General features: G+C 45.4%; 1 protein-coding gene across 4 annotated transcripts in view; it reads right to left on the bottom strand.

Moving 5' to 3' along the window:
• The window catches only part of NHS (NHS actin remodeling regulator), a 344,627-nt gene that overhangs the window by 72,758 nt on the left and 246,068 nt on the right, over positions 1-25,801 (bottom strand). Inside the window, exon 1 of one of the 4 annotated variants that reach the window (XM_019755449.2) lies at positions 22,445-22,555. The exons of 2 other annotated variants lie outside the window; for them this stretch is intronic. In XM_019755449.2, the coding sequence (XP_019611008.2) occupies positions 22,445-22,478 (34 nt within the window). In that variant the 5' untranslated portion in view covers positions 22,479-22,555. Of the gene's footprint in view, positions 1-3,075; positions 4,823-22,444; positions 22,556-25,801 lie in introns of those variants that run through there. One more of the 4 variants, XM_074323431.1, reaches the window with a different exon arrangement.

The following is a 25,801-nucleotide window of genomic DNA, read 5'->3' as shown; positions in this document are numbered from 1 at the left end:
ATGGGGATAATGACAATGACCTTGCTTAAAGAGGCTAGACCAGATGGTCCCTCTAGGAGCGTTTTATGTCTCAATACCTTTCCAAATCCCTGTGAGACAGGAAAGAGCAGGTGGAATGACCACCATTCTTAAGATGGAAATCTGTATTTCGCCACATGACTTGTCCAGAGCCAAATCCAAATCCAAAAGTAGCGCTTAAAAAGGGGGTTTTCGTGCCAGAGAGCTTATTGCTGTGGCACAGAGTACATTTCCCAGCTTCCCTTGCAGTTAGATGTGGTCATGTGATTGAATGCTGGCCAGCGGAATGTAGGTGAGGGTGAGGTGTGCCACTTCCAATCCTCCATGCTCTCTCTTTCACCTTCTGCTGACCAGATGCAGAGGAACCCAGGCAGGACTCCGAGGAGCTAGGGGAGGTTAGAGCCCCAAGAGGGCATGAGACTAAGTTCCTTGTCATCACAAGCCAAAAGTTTATTTGACTTGATGCAATAGAAATAAACTGCATTGTGTTACACCCCTGAGATTTGGGGCTTGTTATGGTATTGAGCTTTCTTTGACCAATACACTCAGTGAGAGTCTCTAGTTAATTGCTGGTTCAGGTTCTGAGCTTCAAAAGGAAGCAGCCCCTTTCTGTTTCAGAGCAGGGGTTCACTGACATCTTATTTGCTACAGGCAGACCCAAGTCATCTTTATAAAGCTGAATCCCAACTCATGGTCTTCCCATCTATTCTTCTAAGTGGGCCAAAGAGTTATCTACTGTGGGCTGGGCCTTTTGGGTACATTGAATCATCAGTAATCTTGCATATCTATAGGGAACACAAAAATTGGGAACATTTTAAAGATAAACCAGCAACTATTTTCAGGTCTACTGGAAGACTAGAGGAATGATGGATTTTTCAGAGGTGCTTTCTGTTTCTTGGTCTCTTCCTTCCCTCAAATCAAGCCCTCTATCTTATTATTTTCTCAGTGATTATATTTCTTACCTATAGAAAATAAAGGGAACATTTAAACATCAAAATTCACTTTGAAAGGGAAAGGAGAATCACCTGGTAGGTTCTATCTTGAACAGAGAGCTGATGGTAGGGAGTCACACCTTCCCTTCTAAATTCGCATGCGCTTTAGTTTGTTTCTTTCACTGTAGAAAAATTAAGCATTTCCATTTTTTCAGCACTTACTGATGCATTTTTGCAAAAAAAAAAAAAATTCCATTGTTCAACCAAATCAAGAACAGAGGGGACCTTTTGTCATCAAGCTGGACATTGCCACCAAAGAAAAGGCTAACATGGAGAAAATGACGCCTTTGGAAAATAAATAATGGGGGAGGCCTAGCAGGCTCTTGCGGTCCAGGACCCACAGGAGGAGACCTGAGCTTCCACTGCAATCACTGAAAAGTCTCCATTCCATGTGGTACCTTCCCCATCAGCTGGGGGTGGCCTCCTTCAGACAGACTGGGTACCTATTGCTTATCAAGAAGAGGTTCCTCACTCAACTGTCCAGGAGTTTCCATTAGAAAGGAAAGAGCGGCACACCAGCTCTTTCCACACTATCCACACTGAGGAAGCTGGAATGATTTAAGCACCACCATGGACCCTTTCCTCTCTCTGCATTCTGGGCCAAACTCCTTTGGGGGGAGTGGCCTGCTGGCCCCTGAAGCACAGAGGAGAAAGCCCCATATATATGGCTGGGTGGAACTCAGAGGGAATGTAAAGCTGTAGATGCCCATGTCTGGGGACAGGGAAGGGGTACTTGTCCAGGCTCCCATCCCCCAATCTTGCAGTCCAGTTCCTTTGGGTCTCACTACGAATGGATGAGCTGCTGCCCTTCTTACACAGACCAGCACCCCAGCCTCCCTGTCCTGCCTGGGGACTGGAGGCTGAACTGTTCTGAAGGATGTGTGGACCTGGTGTCAGGCTGCCTGGGGGCCAAAGTTTGGCTCACCCTCATGCAGCTGGGAAGGGAGACCCCATCCTTGGAATAGTGGGGTCAAGCTAAGCTGCCTCTCCAGCCGCAGGGCTATTTTTAGATGCTGTTATCTTTGCCTTGCTCACAAGCAGCTGTGAAAAACAAACTGGTGACCAGGAGGCACAAAACTGTAAAATAAAAACCTCATAAAACAAGAGCTCCCAAACTCAAGAGCAGACCACACTATGGCTAAAACACTGTGCACCATCATGGCGGGGCCTGCTTAACCTTTCCCTGAGAGGGCACCAGGTGGGGCTTTGCTCTTTTACTGCCCACACATTCCTGGCCTGGCATGCTCTGGGCAAGTCCAGCTTTCGTCCACCAGCCCTGGCAGGGCTAGTCATTCAGGCAGCCCCACTCACACCCACAGATGGTGACCCAAGGAGCAGCCTGGATGGGGTTAACACTGCCACAAAAGGAAAAGCTCCCGCTCTCTCGTCCCTCTTCCTGCTCATCCTACCAGTCCATTGCCTTACAGCATCACAGCCAGCTCCATGACTGTGAAACCCCTGAACAGGCAAAATGTCACCCAACACCAAGTGGCAGAGCAATAAAACAGGATGGGACACCAGGGACTTCTCTGCAGTCCTCAGAGCTCCCAAAAGGCTAAGCCTCAGGGCACCTTCCCACTCGCTGCACCCTTGAGTCCCCGTGTCCCCTGCCATAAGCCCACCACCAGATACTGCAGCCACTGCAGCCTCCTCCACGCAGCTGGTAAGGGCCTGGGCAGGAGCGTAGAAAAGTGCCGCCCCGCCCCAGAACCCGGGATGGGGGTTGGGGAGGAGGCGGCAAACTTCAAAGCTGCAGCTGCAATATGCTTTAAAAAATAAAAGACCCCTGAAAGCCAAAGCTGCTGCCCTAGCCCTTTGGAGCTATGCGCGGTCCACCTTGACCACCCACTCACCCTCACTCAGTTCTGCCAAGGGAACCCAGCCCTCAGACCTCCGGGGGGTAGGGAGTGGGGATTTCCTCTCAGGCTGGCACGCAGAGGGGCTGCGGCTCTTGCCTCGTCAGTCCCCCAAGTTCACCCACCACCCAGAGGTATGAAAAATTAGTTTAAAATTATATCACCTGCCCAGACCCCCTCCCCCCAAGCTGGTCCCATCTCACACACACCCGCGTGGCCTGGGCTGCGAGTCGCGGAGCATCCCGGGGGGTTGCGGTGGGGCGCTGTGCCGAGGCTAGCTTCTCCAGGAGCCCGCTCAGTCTCGGGCTCGGCCCTAGGAAGCCCGCCCGCGCATCGTTCCCGCGGTGCAGAAATCCTACCGCCCGTGCGCCCTGGGCGCGCTGCCGGGCCCCGCGCCGGCTCCCCGGGAATGCGGCCGTCAGGTGAGGTAGGCATGCGTGCCGACTCCGCAGCGAAGCAGCAGCTGGCTGGGGCGCTGGGCTCAGGATCTTCCTCTTCTCCCTCTCCCCGCAAAGGAGAGGCCTCTCGGGGGCTTTCCAGTGCCTTGTTGCGTTAGGACCGCATTCCCCTTTCCTTTTTCCCTTTTATCTTAGTTTCTCCTTCAGATGCAAAAAGACAGATCGCAGGAGTCCATGCCCAGCTCCAGCCTAACTCGGTCCACAGGCAGAGAGAGAATTATGAATGGATGCTGCCTTCTGATGAGGAAGTCGACTGGGGAGGTCTCTGCGCACGGCGCGCTCCATCAAAGCCGGGGCATTGGCCCCTCCACTGCTTCAATGCTGCAGGCTGAGACACCTAATTGACCACTGGGAAATCAGGTGCCGGGAGACCTGGGCGGGACGTAGCCTCAGGGCCACGCTGGGATCCAGCGCCTTGCCAGTGTAGACAGCTTCGATTTACAGCCCAGTGAATGGAGGGGACTGCGGCAGCCAAACCTCCCGGGCAGCAGGCACGGTTGCACCAATGCTCTGCAGACAGCAGCCCGGCTCTGTGAACATCTCCCGGCTCCACTGGGCTAAAGGGAACCTGCTAAAAATAATCTGTCCCCTGCCGCCAGCCGCAGTGAGCTGCAGGACTCAGCCCCCAGCCCCAAACTCGGCGGTGCACGGGAGGCGGCCACAACGTGGGCCCTGTGCACTTAGACGAGCCGGGGGCTGCGGAGGATCCCGGATCCGGATTTCTGGTACCTGTGCGTTTCCTTCTCCCGCAGCACGGACACTGATGCTGTGCGTTACCCATGCCCAGAGTGGCGGTGGGCTCGGCACATCACCAACAGGCTGGACCCACCGCGGCTGCTCAGCATCGCACCCCCGTGGCTCCCTTCTCACCTCCCTTGTCCCCCGTCCCTGGCCAACAGCAAAGGAATCAGAGATGGGGACCGTGCCAACTCCTCCAGCCCGGGCAAGAGGGAGGACAGAGCCTGGGATGGAGCATGTGCCCTCGTGTAACAGGAATAGAGCGTCCCGAAAATTGCAACATTGCGTCCCCTCCCCCTATTCATCTCCGGACCTGAAACCTCGCATCCTAGACACAACTCACCCTGCCCAGGCTTAAAAACACTGCAAAGACAATGCCTTCCTTGCGATGTACTAACCTCCAGGGAAGGGGGATTTACTAAACCAGCTCTGAGGTTGAACCAGGGTTAAAAACCATGGCAATGTGTGCCCATGCCTTAGGCGGGCAGGTTCTATGTACAACAACCACATGCAGAAGACAGAAAGCCATTTAGGGCCACTTAAACCACACCACTTCTGGGATATATCCTAATATATAACAAGGGAAAAATCCGTGAATGAAATTATCCAAAGATGACTTGTGGGATGTAGTTTTTGGTCATTTGTCTTGATGCCTTGGAAACCCATTTAGGGAAAACTTGACTGTTTTCTGACCAGGCCACATATTTTCAAATAGGGAGGTTTATGCCCTGGGCAGATTTGCATGAGTGGGCAGTACTCTGTCCATGAGCCCCATGACTCCCCCATAATTCACAAATTGTAGCAAAACACTCGACTTGCCAAGGTCACAAGAAATCACAGGGTTTGCACAAGCACTGGTAGAGCGTATTTCCTAATTGACATTACTATGAATTATGATTGTGGTCACATGCAGTATCAGATCAAACCCATGTTAGCCTGGGTTGGCTGCTCTCCTCACACCCCTCGTGCCAACCTCTTCGGAGGGCTGCCAGCCACCAGTGAAGATGGAGAATCTGGCTGGAGTCCCCCTGGAAGACAATGTGGCTAGGACAGGAAGGATAAGGTGGGAAGGAGTGGCATGGTCACTCCCCCAGTAAGGGTAAGAAGAGCCATGAGCCCCAAAGTGTAAGGGGGGTGAGCAAAGGAAAAGAGCCCACCAGAGAAAAAGAGATGAGTCAAAGAAGCAGGAGACCAGGAGGGAGGGAGGACCCCATCTCAGAAACCAGGGGCGGAAAGGGTTTCAAGAATGCAGCACAATCAATGCCAAATGTCACTGAGAAGTCAGTAGGAGTAGTTTGCCTGCCAAGGACAGACTTCGGCGCCTTGGGCTTCAGGAAGCCCTGATAGAGTGGACATTGGTGGGAAATGTGGGGTAGGTGGGAAGGCCAGTCTTTCTCTTAGCCTTGCTCATCCAAGGACCAGGGCCACAGCAGTACCTGGGAGCTTGTTTGAGGTGCACATGCTCGGGCCCACCCAGACAAGCTGAGTTAAACTCAGGGTGAGGCCTGACCATTTATGTGTGAACAAGCTCCCAGACTAACTGCCCGTGGGGAACCAGAAGCCACAGCACGTGTGGACTCAACACAGCTCAGGCCTTGAAATGAGAATTTATGTTGGGGCCAGCAAAACGGCCACCCTCTCTGATCCCTGGCAAGATCACGGGCAGCTGGTGGCCAAGTCACTAATCACACATCCCAAGGAGATGAACTGGGTTGCTCTGGGTTTTCAAGCCTGCTCTATCAGGGGAGAGCCTTGGCAATGAGAGCTGCAGAACTCCATAAAGCAATGAAAATAGCCGTGCCTTCCCCTCTGCATTGATCTTTACAATAATGAGGTTGTTGTTAACAGTGACGATGAAAATAATGATATAAGTAGACTGCTTACATTTGAATCAGGCTTTAGCAAGTCCCATGGTGTAGAGGAAGAAAACCTCGGCTTTGGTCCCAGAAAGACCTGTATTTGAATCCTAGTTCCTCCATCTCTTAGCAGCATGGCCTTGGGAAAATGATTTGACTTCTCTGACCTCGATTGCTTCATTTGTAAAATGCAAACAGGAATACCTAATTTGTGGGGTTGTTAGGAAAAGTACATGAAATAATAGATATAAAGCACCATGATGGTACCTGGCACATAATAAAAGCCCAGTGAAGGTAGTTCCTTCCTGTGTTTGAGGTCTTCATACATACGTCGTATGCTCATGTTGTATAATAGTTTTTCTGGGGTCCCTATCCCCTGTATGGTGGCTAGAGTACCTGATGCTTCCCATGGCTTGATGGTTCAAACAGAAGTACCTTTTGAACATCTCTTAGATGCCAGGTACTGTGCTGGGTGCTGGTGGGGAAAGAACAGAGTCTGGGCCCTGTTGGAGCTAGCATTCTAAGGGTAGAGTTTACATGCCGGTTCATGTGGGTGTCCCCCCGTTTTTACTGGAAGCCAAGAGGAGCAGGTCTCAGGAGGAAAACAATTGCAAATGTGTCCTCCCTTAGGACAGGGATGATCTAGAGCAGGGATCAGTAAACTTGTTCTGTAAAGGACCAGAGAGTAAACATTTTAGACTTTGCAGGTTGTGCCATCTCTGTTGCAACTACTCTGCTGCTGTAGTGAGAAAGCAGCCATAGGTAAGGCATAAATGAATGGATGTGCTCCAATAAAACTTTAATCACAAAAACAGGCAGTGGGTGGGATTTGGTCCATTGGCCATAGTTTGCCTGCCTCTGATCTACGGTGTGGCTTAGGACGTAACTATTCTCTTTAACTGATATTGCTGGTAAATGTGTAAGTCTACATAGGTGATTTTCCATGGAACTAAAGTTTATCCAACCAAGAGTAGCTTTCTGAAGCCCCACATTGTTTTAAAACATATTTTATACGTTCCCTGGAAGAAACTGGCTAGTTATTCACCCAACTGTCTCCCTCTTTCTCCTGCAGCCAGCCTCCCTTGCAGTTAGGTACAGCCATGTAACTCGGTGCTAGCCAGTGGGATATAGGTACAGGGATGTGTGCCTCCGGGCCCGGCCCATAAAAACTCCTACCCATTCCTACATATATGCCCTTTTCTTCCCCACTGGCTGAACACAGAGGGTCTGTGACGGTGAAGGGGGTGGTGTGGAACCCCAAGATGGAAGGAGCCTAGGCACCCAAATGACTGTATGCTGACCTGCAATGTGAGAGATAAGCCATTGAAATGTTGGGGGTTTTATTACCAGAATTAGCCTACCTTGAACAATTCACTTTCCTGTCTCTTTAATCAGATGATACAAAACACAATTTAATGCTTTGCTGATTAACTTAGGGTCTTTATTAAGAAGGCTTATTATTAGTCTCTATGGCAACACATTTCAAAGATTCCTTTTTCAATTTCTAAGCTCTTTGCTTGATATTTAGTTCTCTACTGTCATTCCTCTCACACCCTCCTTCTATTTCCTTCCCTGTCGTTTGAATCTACAGTGAGCTGAGGAAAACAGACACCATGGATGGGAAACATCTGTCCATTAAAAAAGTTACTAATAGCCTGAGCAAGATGCTAAGTGATAAACTGCATGGGCTTGCTGACAACTATCTGCAGCCTTGGGAAGCTCCTTTCACTTACTTTCAGGCTTAGTGCTGTGTTCAGAGAGCTGGTTATTGGAAGCTGAGCGTCTCTGAGAGGAGTTGGGCATTTCAGTATTATCTAGCTTTAATTCTCCTACGAGTCATCTTGGGGGAATCCATAATACAGGTTCTGGTTCTGTCCCCTGACATTCATGGGCTATTCAACTTTTGAAATATTGTCATTTCCTGAATTTTCTACACATAGATTATACCCATGATATGCTCTGCATCTGTTTTAAACTCACCTCTTGTGCTTATTTTGTTGATACCAACAGATCTTAGTTGACCCCTATCTTATAGGAGATGAAAGAATTGACTTGAAAATGCTAAATAATTTTATTCCTGTTCCAGAGGTAGTATATTATCTTTACTACATCTCAAGGCAATTTACCAAGAAAACCCAGCTGTGCTTCAGACTTGGTCTTTGGGTTATTCTGACAGGTGGGGATGTGGTCCTTTTCCAGCATGAGGTAGGAAGCAGGAGAGGACTTGGTGGGCAGAACAAGGGGGAGGAAACTGGAAGAGATCAACAGGGTCCAAGTACTTTGACAATCTGATTTTACTTTTTTGTTGAAAGAACCAAGACAACCATATTTCAATGATCCTCTTGGTCTATTTCTTCACCTATAAAACACAGAGGGTGGAGATGATCTGTAAGGTTCTCTCTAGGTCTCTCATTTTAGAAATCTATTATCGTTCTTTGGAACCAAAAACACCCTCTGAAATGATTTCTGATCATCGTGCTTATTTCTTCTTCCCATTCTGTTGATCATCCAGAACTGACCACTCTACCTATAAACTTCAGCATCTGTAAGGGCTATAATATGTTCTGTGATCTGCCCAGGCCGGGTAACCTTTTTGCCCCAGACTGACCTTGTTGGTGACCTTGGGGAATCTCAATTCCAACTCTCCTCTCCTGCATATACACCCCCTCCTTATGTTTACATAGGGTGGCTTCCCTGCTTTATTCTCCTTGGCTCCAATAATAAAAACCCAGTTTTGCCTCCAAAGTTGACTTCTGTGGAGCAAGCTGGATATCCCCTCCATAGCTATGGACGTGGCTGAGACTTATTCTTCCTTTATCCTGGTAGCAGCACATCATTTCTGCTACTTCCCCACCACTGCTGCTCACAAGAGACCCCATGACTTCCAGAAGAAATCACTGCTATAAAATATCTCACTCGTTCATAAGGAACTATGTGTTTATTTATATATATTTTATATCATAACAAATGTAAATTAATTTCAGGGCGCAACTACCCAAGTCAGTATCTATATGGCTTCCTGTATAAAATTTCTCTTTCAAAATTCTCCAAACCATCTGGCATAAACTACTGTATTGTGACCTGTTAAAATAAGTAACAGCTGTGATAATCCCTCTCGATTTATGGCAAGCTATAAAGTTTTGCATATACTGGCAATGCATATAAAATAATAAATAAAACCATTATCATTCTGTGCTGTCTTGGTGGGAATTATGATGATTTAGCCAAAATGGGGCCCTATGGAATGCATCAGAGGAGAAGCAGAGGTTTTGCCCAGTCTGGTCCCTTCTTGCCCCCAAAGACCAACCTCACTACTTAGAACTCCCAGATATGTTTGAAAACCTTATCCAATGTAAATGCAGCATTTCTGAGAGAACATCATTCTCATACATTGCTGCCCAACTTCCATTATTTCAAAGTCTTTTTTGATGGTAGCTTCCCAAAATTTCATAGTGTATGCAGACCATAAAGAAAAACCAACTATGCACAACTCAAAAATGTGAAATAATTTGTCGCACCAAAACTAAGAATTGTATTGGAATTTTTAACTGTAAGCTTATATTTCCAAACACTGCCAAGATCCCAGGATGAAAATGCTACATCACAGTTTTCTCTCAAAGATGTACAATACATAGAAAAATAAAAGCTAGTTTCTGGCAGGGAAAGGACTAGGCAGCTTTGAAGAGTTACTATGCCCACTACACACGAATTTCAAAAAATTAAGGGGATGGGGAAGGATGCTAGCATGAAATGTCTCTTTACTGTGTGCTGGCCATTACACCATTATCTCATTTAATCCTCACACTAGCCCTATGCCTTAAGTATTAGTCCTGTTTTTTGGTTAAGAAACTTGATGCTTAGAGAGGTTAAGTAACTTGTCTAAGGCCATCTGGCCAACAAGTTGTGGAGATAGAGTTCGAACTCAGATCTGTCTGATTCTAAGGTTCATGCCCTTCCACCTCACCACACTGCCTTTTGGACAGCTGCTTGCCATCTTTTTCTGACATGACCCACACGATAGATAGCATTTACATGGATAACTCATTTTCATGGCCATGAGCAATTCCCACCCCTTTCTCTCCCACTTACAAAGGCTATATGAATGCAAGTGAGAGTTACTTTATTAGTGGAAGAACTCCAAATCCATTTTAATTTATATATTAAAAATTTGCAAATAAGAGTGCTTGGTTATTGTGGTAGATTTCAAAAATAGCCACAGTACTTTTCAGCTCTTCCCATCAAGCGTGTCACTTGATTTGGCCAAAAGAATGTGGCAGAACTGACATTATACTTGTTCTGAGCCTGGGCTTAAGAAGACTTGCAGCTTCTACTTTTGCTCATCTTGGTACTCACCCATGCTACGGTCAGTCTATTAAGAAGGCTGGGCTAGTCTGTTACATAATGAGACATATGTGGCCCAGTTACCCCCTCAACCTGGCCCATAGCCTGCTAACCACTAGACATGTCAGTGAGGCCACCCTAGGTCATCCAACCCCAGCTGAGTGATTACAGACACATAAGCAAGCCCTGCAGAGCTCAACTGAGCCAGCCCAGAACAGAACAACCACCCATTAAATTTTTAAGCCACTAAATATTGGGGTGATCTGTTACACAGAAAAGGCTAACTGATGAAGTTCTTTAAAATAAATTTCTAGCCACACATCAAAACAGATACTAACGGTTGAGAATTATTGAGCACAGATACCATAAATTAAAGCCTTCTTAGAAACAAAATAAGTCCTTTTCGATGGCTCCAAATACTCATAGCTCAAAGTCTTATAATCTCAATTATGCCCCATTAAAGTGCCAGTTCAGAGAAGCTTCCTATGGATAGCCTTCAGTCCCAGAAGCCCATCTCCCTTCCTCCAATCCTGGGCTTATCAGGCTGATGTTAGGTCACGTGGTTTAAGGAAAAGAAGCACCAAGATGCATGGCCCAGAGCCACCCTCAAGAGACAATGGGGGTGGGGTGGGGAAGAGAGACAATCGTGATGGAAGGAAGAGAAAGAGAGATGATTAAAGACTACAAATGCCAATGCATAACCCCAGAAACCCTTCAGGGAAATGCAGGAGTAAGGTCGTGGAACAAGAACTACACTGTGTTAGGACGTGGCGTCAGTTTTGTAATATTCAACAATGATCACGGCTGTCTTAGGAAGATGGGGCATCCAAAGACACAGGTGGGAGGGGTCAAAGAGATGTCCACCCTCCCCTTCCTACACACTTGGGAAACTTACAAATGGAAACCCTCAAAAGAAAGAAAGAAATAATTGCAAACTAAATTAGGGCCAAATGAACTATCTGAGAAAGGAAAAACTAATTGTTACAACTAAATACTGCTCAACCTTGGCTGTACATTGCAATTTCAACATAGTGAAATCAACTCTTGCACTCTTAATCATGTCATTAATTACTAACTTTACATAATAGGAAAAAATGTTCAGCATTTGGAGTTCCCACCAGTTTTGACAAAAGCCATTTCTTTTGAAGCAAATATTGGTGAGTAACATATTAGTTGATTCTTTGGCTATCATAGCATGTAGATAGTTGGGTTTCTTTTTTTTCTTTTCTTATTTTCTTAGTAAATCTGGGAACCTTTGAACTTCGAATAATTTATTTTTCTTTCTCTCAGTGCCCTTTAGTTTTACAAACACAAAAAATAATTATAGAGGTAGTATTTACATGTATATGTCTATGGCTTTTTCATTTGGCATTTACAATGCTAAGTGAATGAATTAATTTAGTTCATTTTACTTCTTGGGAAAAAGTATATGTAATGAAAGGGGGTATGTTTTAGTTGACTCTGGCAAGGTTTTATAAGGAGCATATAAAGGAGGAGAGAGAAAGAACCCTTCTTTGTAGTCCTGAAAAAATATATTGGTCAGTACCCTAAACAATTTTTCTACATTTGTGGTTAAACACATACTAATTATGTTCCAGAAATGGGGATGTTTTACTGAGAAACATTATGAGTTAAAGAAAACCCCCCTCTATACTAGTGTTTGCCGTTATTCCCAGTTCAGGCTCTGAATTTGCTTCCTAACAGCTTTTCCAGTCTAAGACTGTGGCCAGGACACTGGATTTGGGCTATAGGCTGGGACCTCCATCAGTTGCTTTCCAGTTAGAATTAGAAATGAAACTAGAAATCCAGATTAGAGTCAATATTAAAATAGGATTATGTGCCCATTTGGGAGGGGTTTCTTCATTTAAGGATAGGGTGAAGTCGAACAATGGAAAGAAAAATGACCAGATGGGAGAATCAATAGTCCCTATGAGGTACCAGAAGCTACACTAGAGAAGCCAGGTAAAGAAGTGTACCCTAACTTGTCAGAAGTCCTTTATCCATGTTTTACCACCTGGAGAGTGATATGGAGGAGAATCAAGAGATGGTTTGGCCTGTTCTTAAAGGGTTTTGGTAAAAGAAGCAAGGTGAAGCAGTGGGCAGTTTGCAAAGAATAATTTCATAAGAAATAGATCATATGTTAGAAAGTTGCTTTGCACCTAGGAGCTCTTTTAACCCTTAATATGTCTTAATAAACTTAAGATTTTTTCTATGTAATTTTACTAACAATTGTCACCTCAATAAATCAAAAAAAAAAAAAACTTAAGATTTTTTAAAATTGATTTTTGTTTTTAATGGAGAGACAACAGATGGCTCCCGTGTTCATTCGTCTCAGAAAGGGGACGGTTTTAGGATCACAGATATGCAGATGTCAGTGGAATTTGTAAGAATGAATCTTTCTGGCTTCCAGGGAAGATGACCTGATGATGATGCTGGTAGAACCCTGAGAGACCCGAGGGAAGGACCCATCTGAGGTCCTCCTGTCCACTCCAGTGATGCTGGGATATTACTCTGTGTCTGTAGCATTAGGCTTCCTTCCTCCTCCCTCAGGCTGTCGGCAGTAAGCCACATAACTGAAGCCGCAGGATGAAGGGGTTTGATACAGTCAGTCTCCAGCCTCGGAGTATTCCAAAGTTCATGTGTAAGTTTTTCTTTTTAATTCGGGACACATTTTCCCAGGGGAAAAAAGTTACAAATGGCATTGAGAGTTCCAGGTTTGCCCATTAAAGCTTACTTCCTCCACAATATTGCTGGGGAAATGTGTATTTGCAATGCACAAGAGTGGGAAACAATACTGACATCATGGTAGTGAATAAATGTTCACATAAGTCAAGAAGATAGTTTCAGAAATTAATCTTAAATGTCAGTGCCCAATGAAATACAAGAAAAACTAGAGAAAGAGTAGTGGGCTGATGGGGACCTGGGGGTCTACAACTGGAATGTCTGTCTCTGAGGATTAATGACACTGGTTCTTTATTATGCCTAATATTACTGGAAAGATTCACGCATTCCAAAAATAATAGTATTTTTGAGTATCTAAAATCCACTAGGCACTACTATAGCAGAGATGGAAGACTTAGTCCCTACTCTGAAGGAGCCCATAGAATTGCCGACTAGAAAGACACTGTGCATGGTTTTCAGAGGGACTTGCGTGTTCTTCCAGGATACACTGTGTTGTGCCTGGGGGTTTAGGAAGCCACAGGATCGATGTGGAGTAATCTGCCTGGACCACTAGTTTTACTCAATAATTATTTGGGGGGAGATTATTTTATATTAAATATTGTACAAAATAGTGCTAATTTTGTAAGAATTTTAGGATGACACATATGATTACAAAGAAATCTTGGCTGGCCCAGTGGCTCAGGTGGTTGGAGCGCAGTGCTCCTGTCGCGGGGTGAATTCCCACATGGGCCAGTGAGCTGCGCCCTCTACAGCTAAGATTGTGAACAACGGCTCTCCCTGGAGCGGGGCTGCGTGCAGTGAGCAGCCAGAGGTGGGAGTGAGCTGCCACAGGCTGCTGTGTGCTGCCAGGAGCAGCCGGTGGCCAGTGTGAGTGGCCGGCAGCCAACGAGAGCTGCCATGAGCTGCTGTGAGCGGCCGACTGACCGACTACCTCAGGGGGGACGGGGGGGAGGGGGGGTGGAGCGCAAGGCTTATGGTACCAGTATGGGTCAGGGAGCTGTGTCCTACACAACTAGACTGAGAAACAATGGCTTGAACCAGAGTGGTGGGGGGAAGAAATCTTAAAATCTATGGAAGGCTGTTTTGGGCCATACCCACCTCTACCCCTCTCCATCTCCACCCTCTGGCTCAGATGCCCTTACAGGTACTAGTTCATCTTCTGCTCTTGGAAACACTGCTAAAATATAGGCATGCACAGCACATGGGCTATGAAAAGGGAGATGTCGAAATCATCCTGGGCAATTTCAGGAAAGGCTTCTCAAGGAAGGTGATTTCAGGAAAGGCTTCTCAAGGAAGGTGATTTCAGGAAAGGCTTCTCAAGGAAGGTGAAGGCTTCTCAACCAAGGCTCCCAAATTGGCCAGGTGAAACAGGTCATAAAAGCATTCTAGAGAGGGAACAGTGAACATAGGCCTGAAGGTGTGTGAGAGAGCATGGTGTGATGAGCAAAAGTAACCAATTTTGCATGACTGAAACACCCAGCTGGTATAGGGAATTTCAGAGACACATACATGCATTATCATCTCAAAGGACAAGAAAGAATGTTGAGTCCAAGAGTTCTCTGTTCTAGCCAACAGGTGGTGTTGTTGGCCCAGGGCAGCTTGGTGATTATCCAGAGCAAGTGGCCTTGGAAATTTTTGGAAAGCAGATGATGATATGAGGATGGCCAAGTATGGAAGAGAGACATTTAAACATTATGTTTGGAGTTACAAAAACTCCAAAGGAAGAGCTGTAATCATATCTGCTACTTGATACTTTGTCCCGAAACTTTGAATGAGATTAAGTATAATCCCTGCAAGCACCTTCACCAGGATGGCTGAAGTTAAGAAATTAGAGGACAAACTATCCTCTTTCTCACCACTGAAAAACACCACCTCTTCATGCTGAACCGCCAACCCATCCAAGCAGCGGTGTGGGAAATTCTGCATTGTAACTTCTTGACCTGCCACAACCTCCAGCACTTGTTAATCCATCACCTTTTATGATCCCAGAAGACATTTATAACTCTCTCCTAGGAAATGAATATTTGAACAGTATGTCATTGATAAACAATGCTGGGTAATAAATATATCAGTTACAGGCAGTCAAGTTAATTAGCAAAATGTTCTAGAATCATGATAGGAATTGAGAGAAAGTAAAAGGCCTTACCTACCTTCTTCTGTTTTCTCATTGGTTCTGCCCCTGGTCTGACACCTTTTGGCTCACAGTCTCATATTTTGGTGGGGGACATCTCTGCAGATTGGTTCTTGCTCCTTTAAATCCAAACTAAGTTTCCTTCTACTTTGGATGATCTAAGATGAGATTGTTGCATAGGCCATAGCACATCTTTTAACTCTTAACCTGTATGATAACCTAAAAACACCACCCCCATGTTTAGTTTAGGGTCATTATTTTCAAACCCTTGCAAGCAGTATAACCTCAAGGTAAAAAGCCCAGGTTTGGGGATCGGATAGAATTGGATGCACGTCCTGGATCTACAACATCCAAGCTGTAATCTTGGGCAAGTCATATACGTAAATACGCCAAGCCTCACTTTCCTCATCTATGGAATGAGCACAATAATTGTGCAGTATGAACTATGACAGAGCAGTCAGCACAGTCCTGCTGAGCACATAATAAGGGGTCATTAAATGACTTTTCATATTAATGTCCTGGTTTTCCCCAACCACTGGGCCCAAATCTCCTCAGCCCCAATGTCAATGGACAAGCCCCTCTCAAACGCATTAGAGTCATTATTTATGATGCCAAAGTACTTAGTCTTCTATTTTAACTCCCAAACTTGAGAAGAAATGCGTTTCATTACTTCTTTCCAGAGACACCTTTTTCATTTGTGACCTGAATGAAACCACTGGAGGATAAACAGATTAGAAAAAAAATACCCTGAGTGAATATTTTTTGAAGTTGCTAAAATAAGACGTTGAAAACAAAGACCCAAGAGAGATGCTAACATAAGCTATTGGTTTTATATTTACACCTTCACTCAAATATCTACCCACTACTGAAATTATAAATGAGTGTATGTTTTTAACCCTCCTCCATTTTCCAATAGAACATCTTTTGATACTTGGTTGAATCTGCTTTCATTTGCCAGAGGTGAACTGATATTAACCAAAGTATACCAAGATATGAAAGATGAGGGTCAGCCTCAGAACAAGTGGGGTAAGATTAGAGGGAAAGAGTTTTAATTATCTGTGACTGATAGCATCATTTCCCTATGAAGAGCCCTGAAGGTTTTGCTCACACCTTCCAATACCGTCTCCTGGTAATGACGATGATAACAACAAACATTTATTCAGCCTTATCATGTGCCATGCACTGTGCTATGCACTTTATTTTCATTACATCATTCCATCTTCACAACAAGCCTATGAGATTTTACAGAAGGAACTACAGCTTACAGAGGTATATGTTTCTCCTGGCTAACAAATTCCTACCAATCCATCAAAGCCGAGCTCAAATCTCACTTCCTTCAGGAAGTTTCCCTCCCTTTTCCCCTTCACCTCCTCCACCCCCCATTCACTTTTTGTTTGATCATTATGGAGCCTGTTTTTTTTTTTTTTTTTTTTTTTTTTTTGTTTTTTTTTAATAGACACAGTCACACACCAGTTTTGTTTGACTGCTCTTTCACTGAGTGTGTGTTGGGTCTCTGGATGTGGTTGCAATACCTTAAAGGTAGGGGGAGTCCTCAGTTTTGCCCCAAATACAGGGCAGAATGTAGGGAGAGTCTGTACCTACAAAATACGATCCAGGACTAGACATCTATTAAATTGCAATGAATTGGATTTTTGCCCTTTACCAAGTTTCAGATTTCATGTTATTTCCCAGAAAATAAGCCCTAGCATGATTTTTGCGTATGACATCCCCTGAATATAAGCCCTCATGCATGTTTTGGAGCAAAACTTAATATAAGAGCTGATCTTATTTTCGGGTAAACACAGTAGTTATTTTCTGTTTGACACTTTGGACCAAGGGCAGAGGAATGTCACTGTCCTACAGACAGCTCCAGCCACAAGAATGTTGTAGAACAGGAAAGGAAGTCATTTTTTATCATTGAACTCAAAAGATTCCCTTCTTATATGAATCAAGGGTATATCTTATCTCCCACTTTTTTCTTCTGAGTCCATCAGTGGCTGGGACTGCCACCCTCCTATAAAAGGAGAGTAGACAAAGAGAAGCAAAATGCAATTTGGTGGCTAAGAACATTTTTCCCCAGCAGAAAATGGAGTGACTTTTAGCTTATCTGCTGTCACCTTGTTAATGTGATCATTGGTCTTCAAAATAAAATCTCTTCTCACCCATGATGTCTTTCGTGTAAAAAATAAATAAATAAAAGAAGCAAGAAATGCCAAGAGGAGAGGGGCAGAAGGGGAAAAATAAAAGGCTAATTCATGAAGAGAATCTATAAATCAACTTCTTTCCAAGGAAAACCACTCGATACACAATTATCTTAATTCTCCCAGGCGTCCATTTTCCTTGCTTTCCGAGGTAGGTGTGGAAAGTACTAGAAACCCATGGCCCTTGTCATCATCCCTGGCTTACAGAGCAGGAGCTACAGGTCTGCGTTAGTCGGGATGAGTAATTTATCGTTCATTTAAGCCAAGGGCTCTGTGGCTATTGATGTGTGCCCCTGGCCTGTTCTCAAGCACATCCTTATTTTCAAATTAATCATCCAGCTCTAACTTACTGGTGAAGGTTTCCAGGGATAAAAACTTAGATGGAAGAAGGATCCTAGTTGTTAATAGCCAAATGCCATCTATTGCAAGCATAACACAAAAACGAGGCAGTGAGAGAAGTGATTTACTTTACCTTGAAGAATAATCAAAATTTTCTCTTTGCTTCACTGTAGGGTGGGGCAAGAAAGGAGTAAAAATAGCATTCCTGGGAGACCTGAGTTCTTCAAAGCTGAGGAAACGTTTGCATTTTCCCCTTACTGGAGTTTGACATTTGGCCTCTAGATGCTGAAGAGCCAGTCCTGTATTTCAGTTGTGAGAAGATATGGCTGAGATTTATCACCTTCTGCATCTCCTTTCTGTCATTTAGGGAGCCAGCGGTTGTCACCACACTCACGGTCAATGACTTATAGCTACATGTAAGGCCAGCATCCCTCAGGAGAGTGGAGTTTCTCAGGATTCCTGCTGACCCAAAAAGAAGCACCCAGGAAGGAGGGAGCCATGCTGCCCAACAGAGTATTCAAAAGCACGGGTGGGCTTCACAGACTAGAAGATTCTTCCCTGACCACAGACAAGTAACCTCCAAATACATTTACATACAGATGGCTTGTATAGGATAGAATGTGGACAGCAGATTATAGTTGCTTATAACTTCCTGCAGCCTTATCTCATTCTAATCTTACCATCTCCTCTACCTCCCCACCCACCAGACTGAGAGAAGGCAAGAATCAATGCAAAGCAAGTAGGCTTTAATTTTCTGAAAAATATTGTCTCTATAAAATATGTTTCCCTTGGTTTTAGAGACCAGGTAGTTTTTTCATTTGTCTGTTTTTGTTTTCAGTTTTGAATGTCATCAGTGAGGTCATTCCATTGTGTTCTAAAAAATAAAACAAGACAAAACCAAAAAAAAAAAAACCAAAAAAAAAACCCCACAAACTAAAAAATCCACCTAAACCTTGATATACATTAACCTATTTACCCTACCAGACTCGGTTCAAAAATCCCCTCCTCCATTGGCCTCACTTAGCTTGCCACACCACCCCACAAGGGAGAGTTGGTCCCTCCTTCTTGTAGATGGGCCCTGAGTTAATGTGTACAGCCTTTCTGGTGCTCATGCATCAGTATCCTCCTGATTTGGAAGTCCTCGAGGGCAGAACTGCATCTCAGTCATGTCTGATGCCCAAAGCCCAGCAGGGAGATGCGGCTCCAAAAAGTTTAGTTCCCCCAATGCCACCTCCTTCAAGGACCATGGCAAGCAGTCAGGGCCGTAAAGAGTGGGAAGTGACACATTTGGATAGTGAGGAAAGAGGCCAAGTCTAAGACAGAGCAGCTGAAATGTTCTATTGAGGAACATTCCACAAGAGACAGAGACTAAAAAACTTTGGAGGAATTTCTCAGTGGTGAGGTTTTGTGTTGTGCTGAGTTTTTTCCTGGCTCACCTCAGCATGCTCAATCCAGTGTAACACTTGGCTTCATGCCCTCCCCTAGGCACACTGTTGGTATTTTCATGTCCCATCTGCCAGTGCCTCTGGAGGACATTAGGATAAGTGGGTTGATCCAGAAAGGACACCCACTGTTCTGGCCCTCTGCCTAAGACATACAAACGGAGAGCAGCTTCCCAGCCACAAAGCTTTTGCCTGTGCCAAAGGCATATCATTTTAAATATGAGTATTATTCATAGCTACTATAGACTGAGCAGCTACTAGGTGCACTATGCTAAGTCCTTTTGCCTGCATTCTTTTATTTCATTCTCATTTAAAGAATACATAAGGCAGATATCATCTTCATTTTAGAAATGAGGAATTTGCAATCCCATAACTTTCCCCAAGTCATACATCTCATAAATGATAGAGCAAGAATTGAAACCCAGATCTGGCAGACACCAAAGTCCATTTTCCCCACACAATGCAGCCTCTCTAAAACCTAACTATCTAGAGGATGAAATCCATGACAATAAGCCCACACAGTAAAGCCACTGGAAATTACCAAAGCTGTCCTCTGAGGTAAATTTATAGTTCTCAATTCTCATATTCTTTAAACTAAGCATTCAACTTAAGAAATAGAAAAAAACAAGTTTAAAATCTCAAGTTATTGAATATAAAAGTCAGATAAATTAATTAAAAATGGACAAAACAGACTTTGCCATGAGATGGCAGCAGCCTACACTTTGCTCCCTCTGAATGTGGCATTCCCAGGAATGAACTAAGGGACCTGAGCTGACATTTATACTGATATGAAAGCTTTGCTTCTGGGAAATATGGATGCCCAGAGATGTGGGCGTAAATAATGGCAGTAGATGTTGGGCTCCCTGGCTCCTGTCTATGGGTTGGCATAAGGGTGTGGGCACCGAGAGCTTCCCTGATCAGCTTAAGTGGTTCTCATACCTGCACAACCACCAAGACACCATTGTAGGCTGGATGCAACAGGAGCCTGAAGCTAGACCCACACTCCACTTTTCCTGAAGACCACACTAACCCTTTCATGTCTACCCACCTATAGTCTATCAGGTACTTGGCTGTGCCTGCCTCCAGGTTGCAGAAATTCGGCAGGGGCTGAGGAAGAAAAAAAGCAGTTTTATTTTACCCTGAATCATTCCTATGCTTATAAGGAAATCATACAAAACAATTGTTCCATGGCTTTAAATCTAGTAAATAAAACTCCCTTTGAGACTCCAGTTTGAAAGATCGTGAAGATCAGAGTCACTACATTGTTTATGTAGTAAACACACACCCAAAACTATAACATTTTTATAATGAGACCTGGTGTAATAAAATTTGTGTTGAGGCAAAAAGCAGCCATTTTCCCCTCAGCTTTTATTGTGCTGAACGCAATATCTGCCAAGTCCTGTTTGGAGGCACCTTTGATGAAGGGTCGGGTTTCCCCACTTGTGCGCTGTCCAGAGTTGGCAGGGGGCCATGACCTTGCCAACAGTCATGCCAGAAGATGGCCAAACTCAAAGTGCCAGCAGCTCCATGAAGTTTGAGCCTTCTGCCACATAACTCTGTAGCCTTTCCTATCGCTCCCTGGTCTGCCAGCCACCCCCAGGCCTTGGATCTCCAACTCTCCAAGGTAAACTGGGTTAAGGCATTCTGAAGACTTTGTCTCCCTCTTTCTCCTTGAGCTTACACTGGAAACTTCTGGCAGGTACCTAAAGGGGCCTTATTTCTTTGGTACTCCTTCCTATCACGTAGTCCTTCAGGCCTGGTCAATACTACCTGGCCGGTGGACACTCTCCCCTGAATCCACTGATCCTTAAGAAAATGTGTGGACTTAGGTCCTTAATGGTCTCACTCAGTTCCCTGAGGGAAGTTGGGGGCTTAGAGTGGGATTAGAGTTCTTACTTCTACCTTTCGTCAGTGATTTTAAACCCAGTCAATGATTTCAACATTGGAATCCACCTGGGAAGCTTTTCATACAATGCACTGATGTACTGGTCCATCCCCAGACGTTCTGATTGAACTGTTCTGAGGTGTGGCCTGCATATCAAATAATGGCTATTCATTGTAAGGATATAGGATACTAGGGATTTCGAGTTGAACGACTTCACTCCCAAATTCAGAAACTACAATGCCCGGAAGAAACTGACAGGGTGCAGTGGCACCCGCCAGAAGCTGCCTGGTCCACAGGCATGTTTCCTTCCCTCCTAAGGGATCTTAGGTAACAAAGCAGGCACAAACCAGTGCATTCCCATCATCACACCTGGAAAAGCAACTCACGGGGCGTGTTCTGAGATGGCAGGACAGAGCAACACTTTCATGGAGCAGGGCTGCGTATAACCGTACTGGGTGGGAGTGGTTAGGCCAACATGTGGCCCATAGAGTGTCGCCATGCCATACATCAGTCTCCACAAAGACAATGGAGGCAAATGTGCAATAAGGGGGTTTAGCTGGGGCAAGGAGAGCAGGGACTTGGACACTCCCACTGCCCACCCTGTATGTGCTCAACATGACTGGGGGAGGGGCTGGAGTCTATGGAAGAAAGGCCACTGTCCCTGACGTTCAGGAGCCTGAGTTAAAATGGAAGGACTAACCTGAATGCAGGGAGAATACTGCAAAGAGTTCAACACTTGTGAAACAGGGTTCAACTGTGTTGCTGACCTTCTGTGATAAAGGAACATTGTGAAGGAGGGTTTATAGGACTAAAGAAGTCAAGATAGGCCCCCAGATGGTTTAAGGCCATTTAAGATGGAACACAAAGTAGAAATTGGGAAACTTGGGTCTGGGGACTCCCAGTTCAGGGCTGTTTGGGCCCATAGGGAGATAAAGAAACTTCTCTGTGTAATCTCAGGGTGAGGGCAGGATACTGAGGAATTCCACGACAGGAGGGGGCGGGGTGCGGGAGGAGAAGAAAGGGCTAGGCAAGCAGGGCCCAGTGCGAGCTGGTGCAGGACACAGGCCTGAGTCTGCAGCGGCTCTTCCCAGCAGCCCTGGGCCCTGGAACCTGTACTTGGGCTACCCTCTGGGCCCTCTTGGAAGACATGCAAATGTCAGAGAGGAAGAGGAGGAGGGAGAAAGTCTTGTCCTCTCTGTCTTAAGTAGTCCAATACCTCAGAAGGAGCAAAGTTGCAAACATGGCCAGCCAGTATAAAGAACCCAAAGTCCCCAAAGCTTAGGAGCCGCTGACCCCAAACGTCAAGGTCATCCCTGCGGGTCAGGCATAGTCTCCCTTGCTCACGTCTGTTCCTGTGAAAGGGCTCACTTTCTTCAAAAAACAGACCTCTCAGTCCCCCCCAGAATAGGAAGCGGCTGCAGTGCAAGCCCCTCTCCAGTAGGCCTGGCCTCCTCCAACTCCCCTCCCCCTTTGTCTTGCCTGGAAATGCTGCAAACCCCAAATACCTGCATTCTTGGGCATGCAGCAGGCGAGAGGCATGCTTGGATTCCCGCTCTGCTTCTTAAGGACAGGCCTTTTCTTTAATCCAAAGCCCTCTCGGAGTCCCAGAGAGCTGAAAGCTGATCTGCTTAAGTCGGCCAGCAGAGCAGGGGGGCGGGAGGGCGAAAGAGGGCAACCTTCTGCGAGAAGGGTGGCAGATTTTCACACAACATCTGTGCTGCCTCCGGGACTCCCCCCTGGAGGGGGAGATGGTCTCACCCAAGTGCTGGGCCAGCCACTAATCCCTCCGGGGTTCACTTGAATGGCAAATCAGGACTCCAGGGCAGCCTCAGACACACCCAGTCTCCAGAGGAGGGGCTTAGCACTTTGCTTTTCCAGCCCTGAAGGAGTTTAGAATGCAGTGGTACTTTGTTTTTTACAGCCTAGCTGCTCCAAGGGCAATAGGCCAGGGGGTCAGCCATTACCTGGGAGTTTGTTGGAAATGCAGACTCTCAGGCTTCGCCAGCTTGAAAGCTCTGCCAAGTGCCACGTGGCTATGGAAACCATGAGCACGCTGCCAGACACAAGAAGCTGGGCAAATACTAAAACCCAGGGAGCCACAGCAGCCCAGCCCTATGCCAACTGTCCAGTCATGAGAAGGAATACATCCCATTCCATCACCCCATGGCTGCCTCACGTTGCCACCCATTCTTCTTACCAGGCTGGGGTTGGTTCACTTGGCTGTGAAATTTTAGGTCAGTGTGAGGTTGAACTCTTCAACAGGCCTGCAAATATTTGCACACACACTGAAAGGATGTTTCACACAACTGGAGTTTGCTCTTTGCAGGTTGCAAATCAATTTCTGATCCCCTCCTTCCCCCAACACACACACCACCTGTATCAACATGTTAGACTCTGGCGATGCCAATAACAACAGTAATAGTACATGGCAAGAATCCTCAAGCCTCTTCACAAACATCAACCATCCTGGAGCCTATTCAGATTGTCCTCTTGGCAAGAAAGGGAGAATTTCGGGACTTCCACAGCTTTGTTCTAGTAGTCTTCATGTCATCAAGGCACATGCTTTACCTCCCACCTGAACCCAGCAACTGAATTCATGTGCAACAGCTGGAAGGGTGGAGAGAAGGAAAGAATAGAACCCAATGGAAAGTCGGAGAAGAGCTTTTGTTTTGCAGTCTAGAGAGAACATTGAAATAACTAATAGTGAGGTAGATGGACTTGCTTTGTTCTCTCACAGTCCCCAGGTCTCTGCTGATGGTATCAGTTCCCTGCATTCGATGCTTCTGCTCCTTAATCATGTGGAGCAAGAGCCAGAATGGGTGACATCATTTCTGAAGATGAACTGAATGGCGCTGAGGTTCTGGGATGCATTAAGACAGCCCAAATCAACAGAAAGTCTGGCGGGAACCTTGGGGAAGTGACCCAGACGGAATCTCCAGCCTTCCAAGCATCTGTTAGTGGCATCAGTGGATGGCATGGCAATTGCCTAAAATACTGTATATTGCAGTGCTCTCGCCTTACATTCCCCTCCCATTAGCAGAGTGCCAGGGCCCTGCCTGAGGGAGGAAATCAAAGGACTGGAGAGAAGGTGGAGGGAAAGCCAGCCAGCGATGAACAGAGGAAAGAGAAAGCAAAGAGGGTGGCCCTGGGCTTTACTGGGATTTGTGTGGGCTCTTTAAAGCAATCATGGTGGGCTCTTGAGTAGAAAACCAAGCTAAAACAGTATTTAAAAATCTTCTTGGGATCCCCAGTCTTGCCTCAAACAACAATCACTCATAAAAAGACTCTCATGAATGGAAGGAAATGATGCCATTGTTTTATTTTCTATGGGAAGTTGTAATAGTTTTTAAAAGGTTAATCTCCTTCTCAGTCCTGTTTTTTTCCCTTCCAGTGACCCCAAGCTGAAAAGGAAAAATATTTGCACTTGGTGTTTAAAAACCACAGTGAATTAGCTTTTGTTGTTCATGGCAAGTCCACTATTTAGCTGCCCAGAATCAAACCAGATGTCAGGGAAGAAAGAAGGCCCACATCCTGTGAACTTGCCTTTTACCTTCACAGAAGGGCTGAGGGGAAGGCTGGGCTGAGAAGACAAAATGGAGGGAGTTTGGTGGTCAACAAACCTGATGTGTGTTTTTGATGCAACCGCTGCTTAGCTCTTTGTGGGGTGCTGCCTGTGAGATTAGACCTCAACAGCTCTGGGACCCTGGATGCACAATGCCTCTGGACTTCCAGAAGTTTCTTCTGTGAACACTAGGCCAGCAGCACTATTCCCATAGGTGGCAAAGACCAAGGCGAGCAATAGAGAAGGATGGAAAAGAGAATTAGGAGACAGAAACAATATAAAAAGAGGTCAGTAGGACTCACTGGAACACTAAATGTATCAGAGAAGGGGGAAAAAATCACTAAAAACAAAACCAATATATTTTCTTTCTGTGGCCTTCTGGGAGAGTATGAGGAGTAGATTATTATTTAGTCTTGTTTTTCTTTAGCACACCACCCACAACTCACAGCTTAAATTAGCCCCTCCGCCCAAAAAAAAGTTCCTATAGGGCCTAGTCTATTTCTCACTGTTTCCTAAATCTAGCAGCATAAGAAAGCAGGAAGTCCTCTCTACACTGAGACACTTGTTAAGCATTCAACCAATATTTACCAAGCCCCTACTCTGGTAAGCTATTTGGGTGACACCAGAAGGCCTTGGTTCCTATTCCTGCCCATGAGAAGTTTACAGCTTATGGGGTAACAATAGGCATGCTCACAACAACAGTGATAAGTACCATTTTTTCAAAATGTAATGATGTGCCCATGACTGTGCTTTCTATATAGAATGTCATTTGATCCTTACAGTAACCCTGTGCAGTATGTTTTATTACTCCCATTTTACAGATGAGGAAACTGAGGCCGAGAAAGTTTGAGGAACTTCATCAAGATCATATAGCTATTAAACTAGTAGGAGTTTTTGTTTCTATCACTGATGAAGCCCAAGTGCCTAGAATAGTGCCTGGCACCTAGTAGGTACTCAATAAGTATTTACTGAATGAAGAAAGCAGCTGGGGGTACAGGGAAACGCTGTCTGAAGCATTAGAGGGGCATGGTAGATTAACACTTCTGAGCACGGAGACTGGGAAGCATTAATTAAATTCAAAGTTTTGTCAAATACCCTGTTTTGGAAAGCTCCATAGCAACTCAGTGCCTCAAAAGAGTCTCACTTTTCCAACCCAGACAGACCTTTACACTTCGCCACACACATACAAAAAAATGTAAAGATACAGTTTGCTTAAAAAGTTCTAAGAGTCAGCATGGTATGCTGAACTTCAAGAAATTCTGCCAAAAGCTGTGGATCCTTTTACTTAAATCTCTGCTTC

The sequence above is a fragment of the Rhinolophus sinicus genome, chromosome X, assembly GCF_036562045.2.
Source record: "Rhinolophus sinicus isolate RSC01 chromosome X, ASM3656204v1, whole genome shotgun sequence".
In the NCBI taxonomy this organism is placed as follows: Eukaryota; Metazoa; Chordata; class Mammalia; order Chiroptera; family Rhinolophidae; genus Rhinolophus; species Rhinolophus sinicus.
Note: the sequence above shows the minus strand (reverse complement) of the source record. Positions and strands in the feature narration are given on the sequence as shown.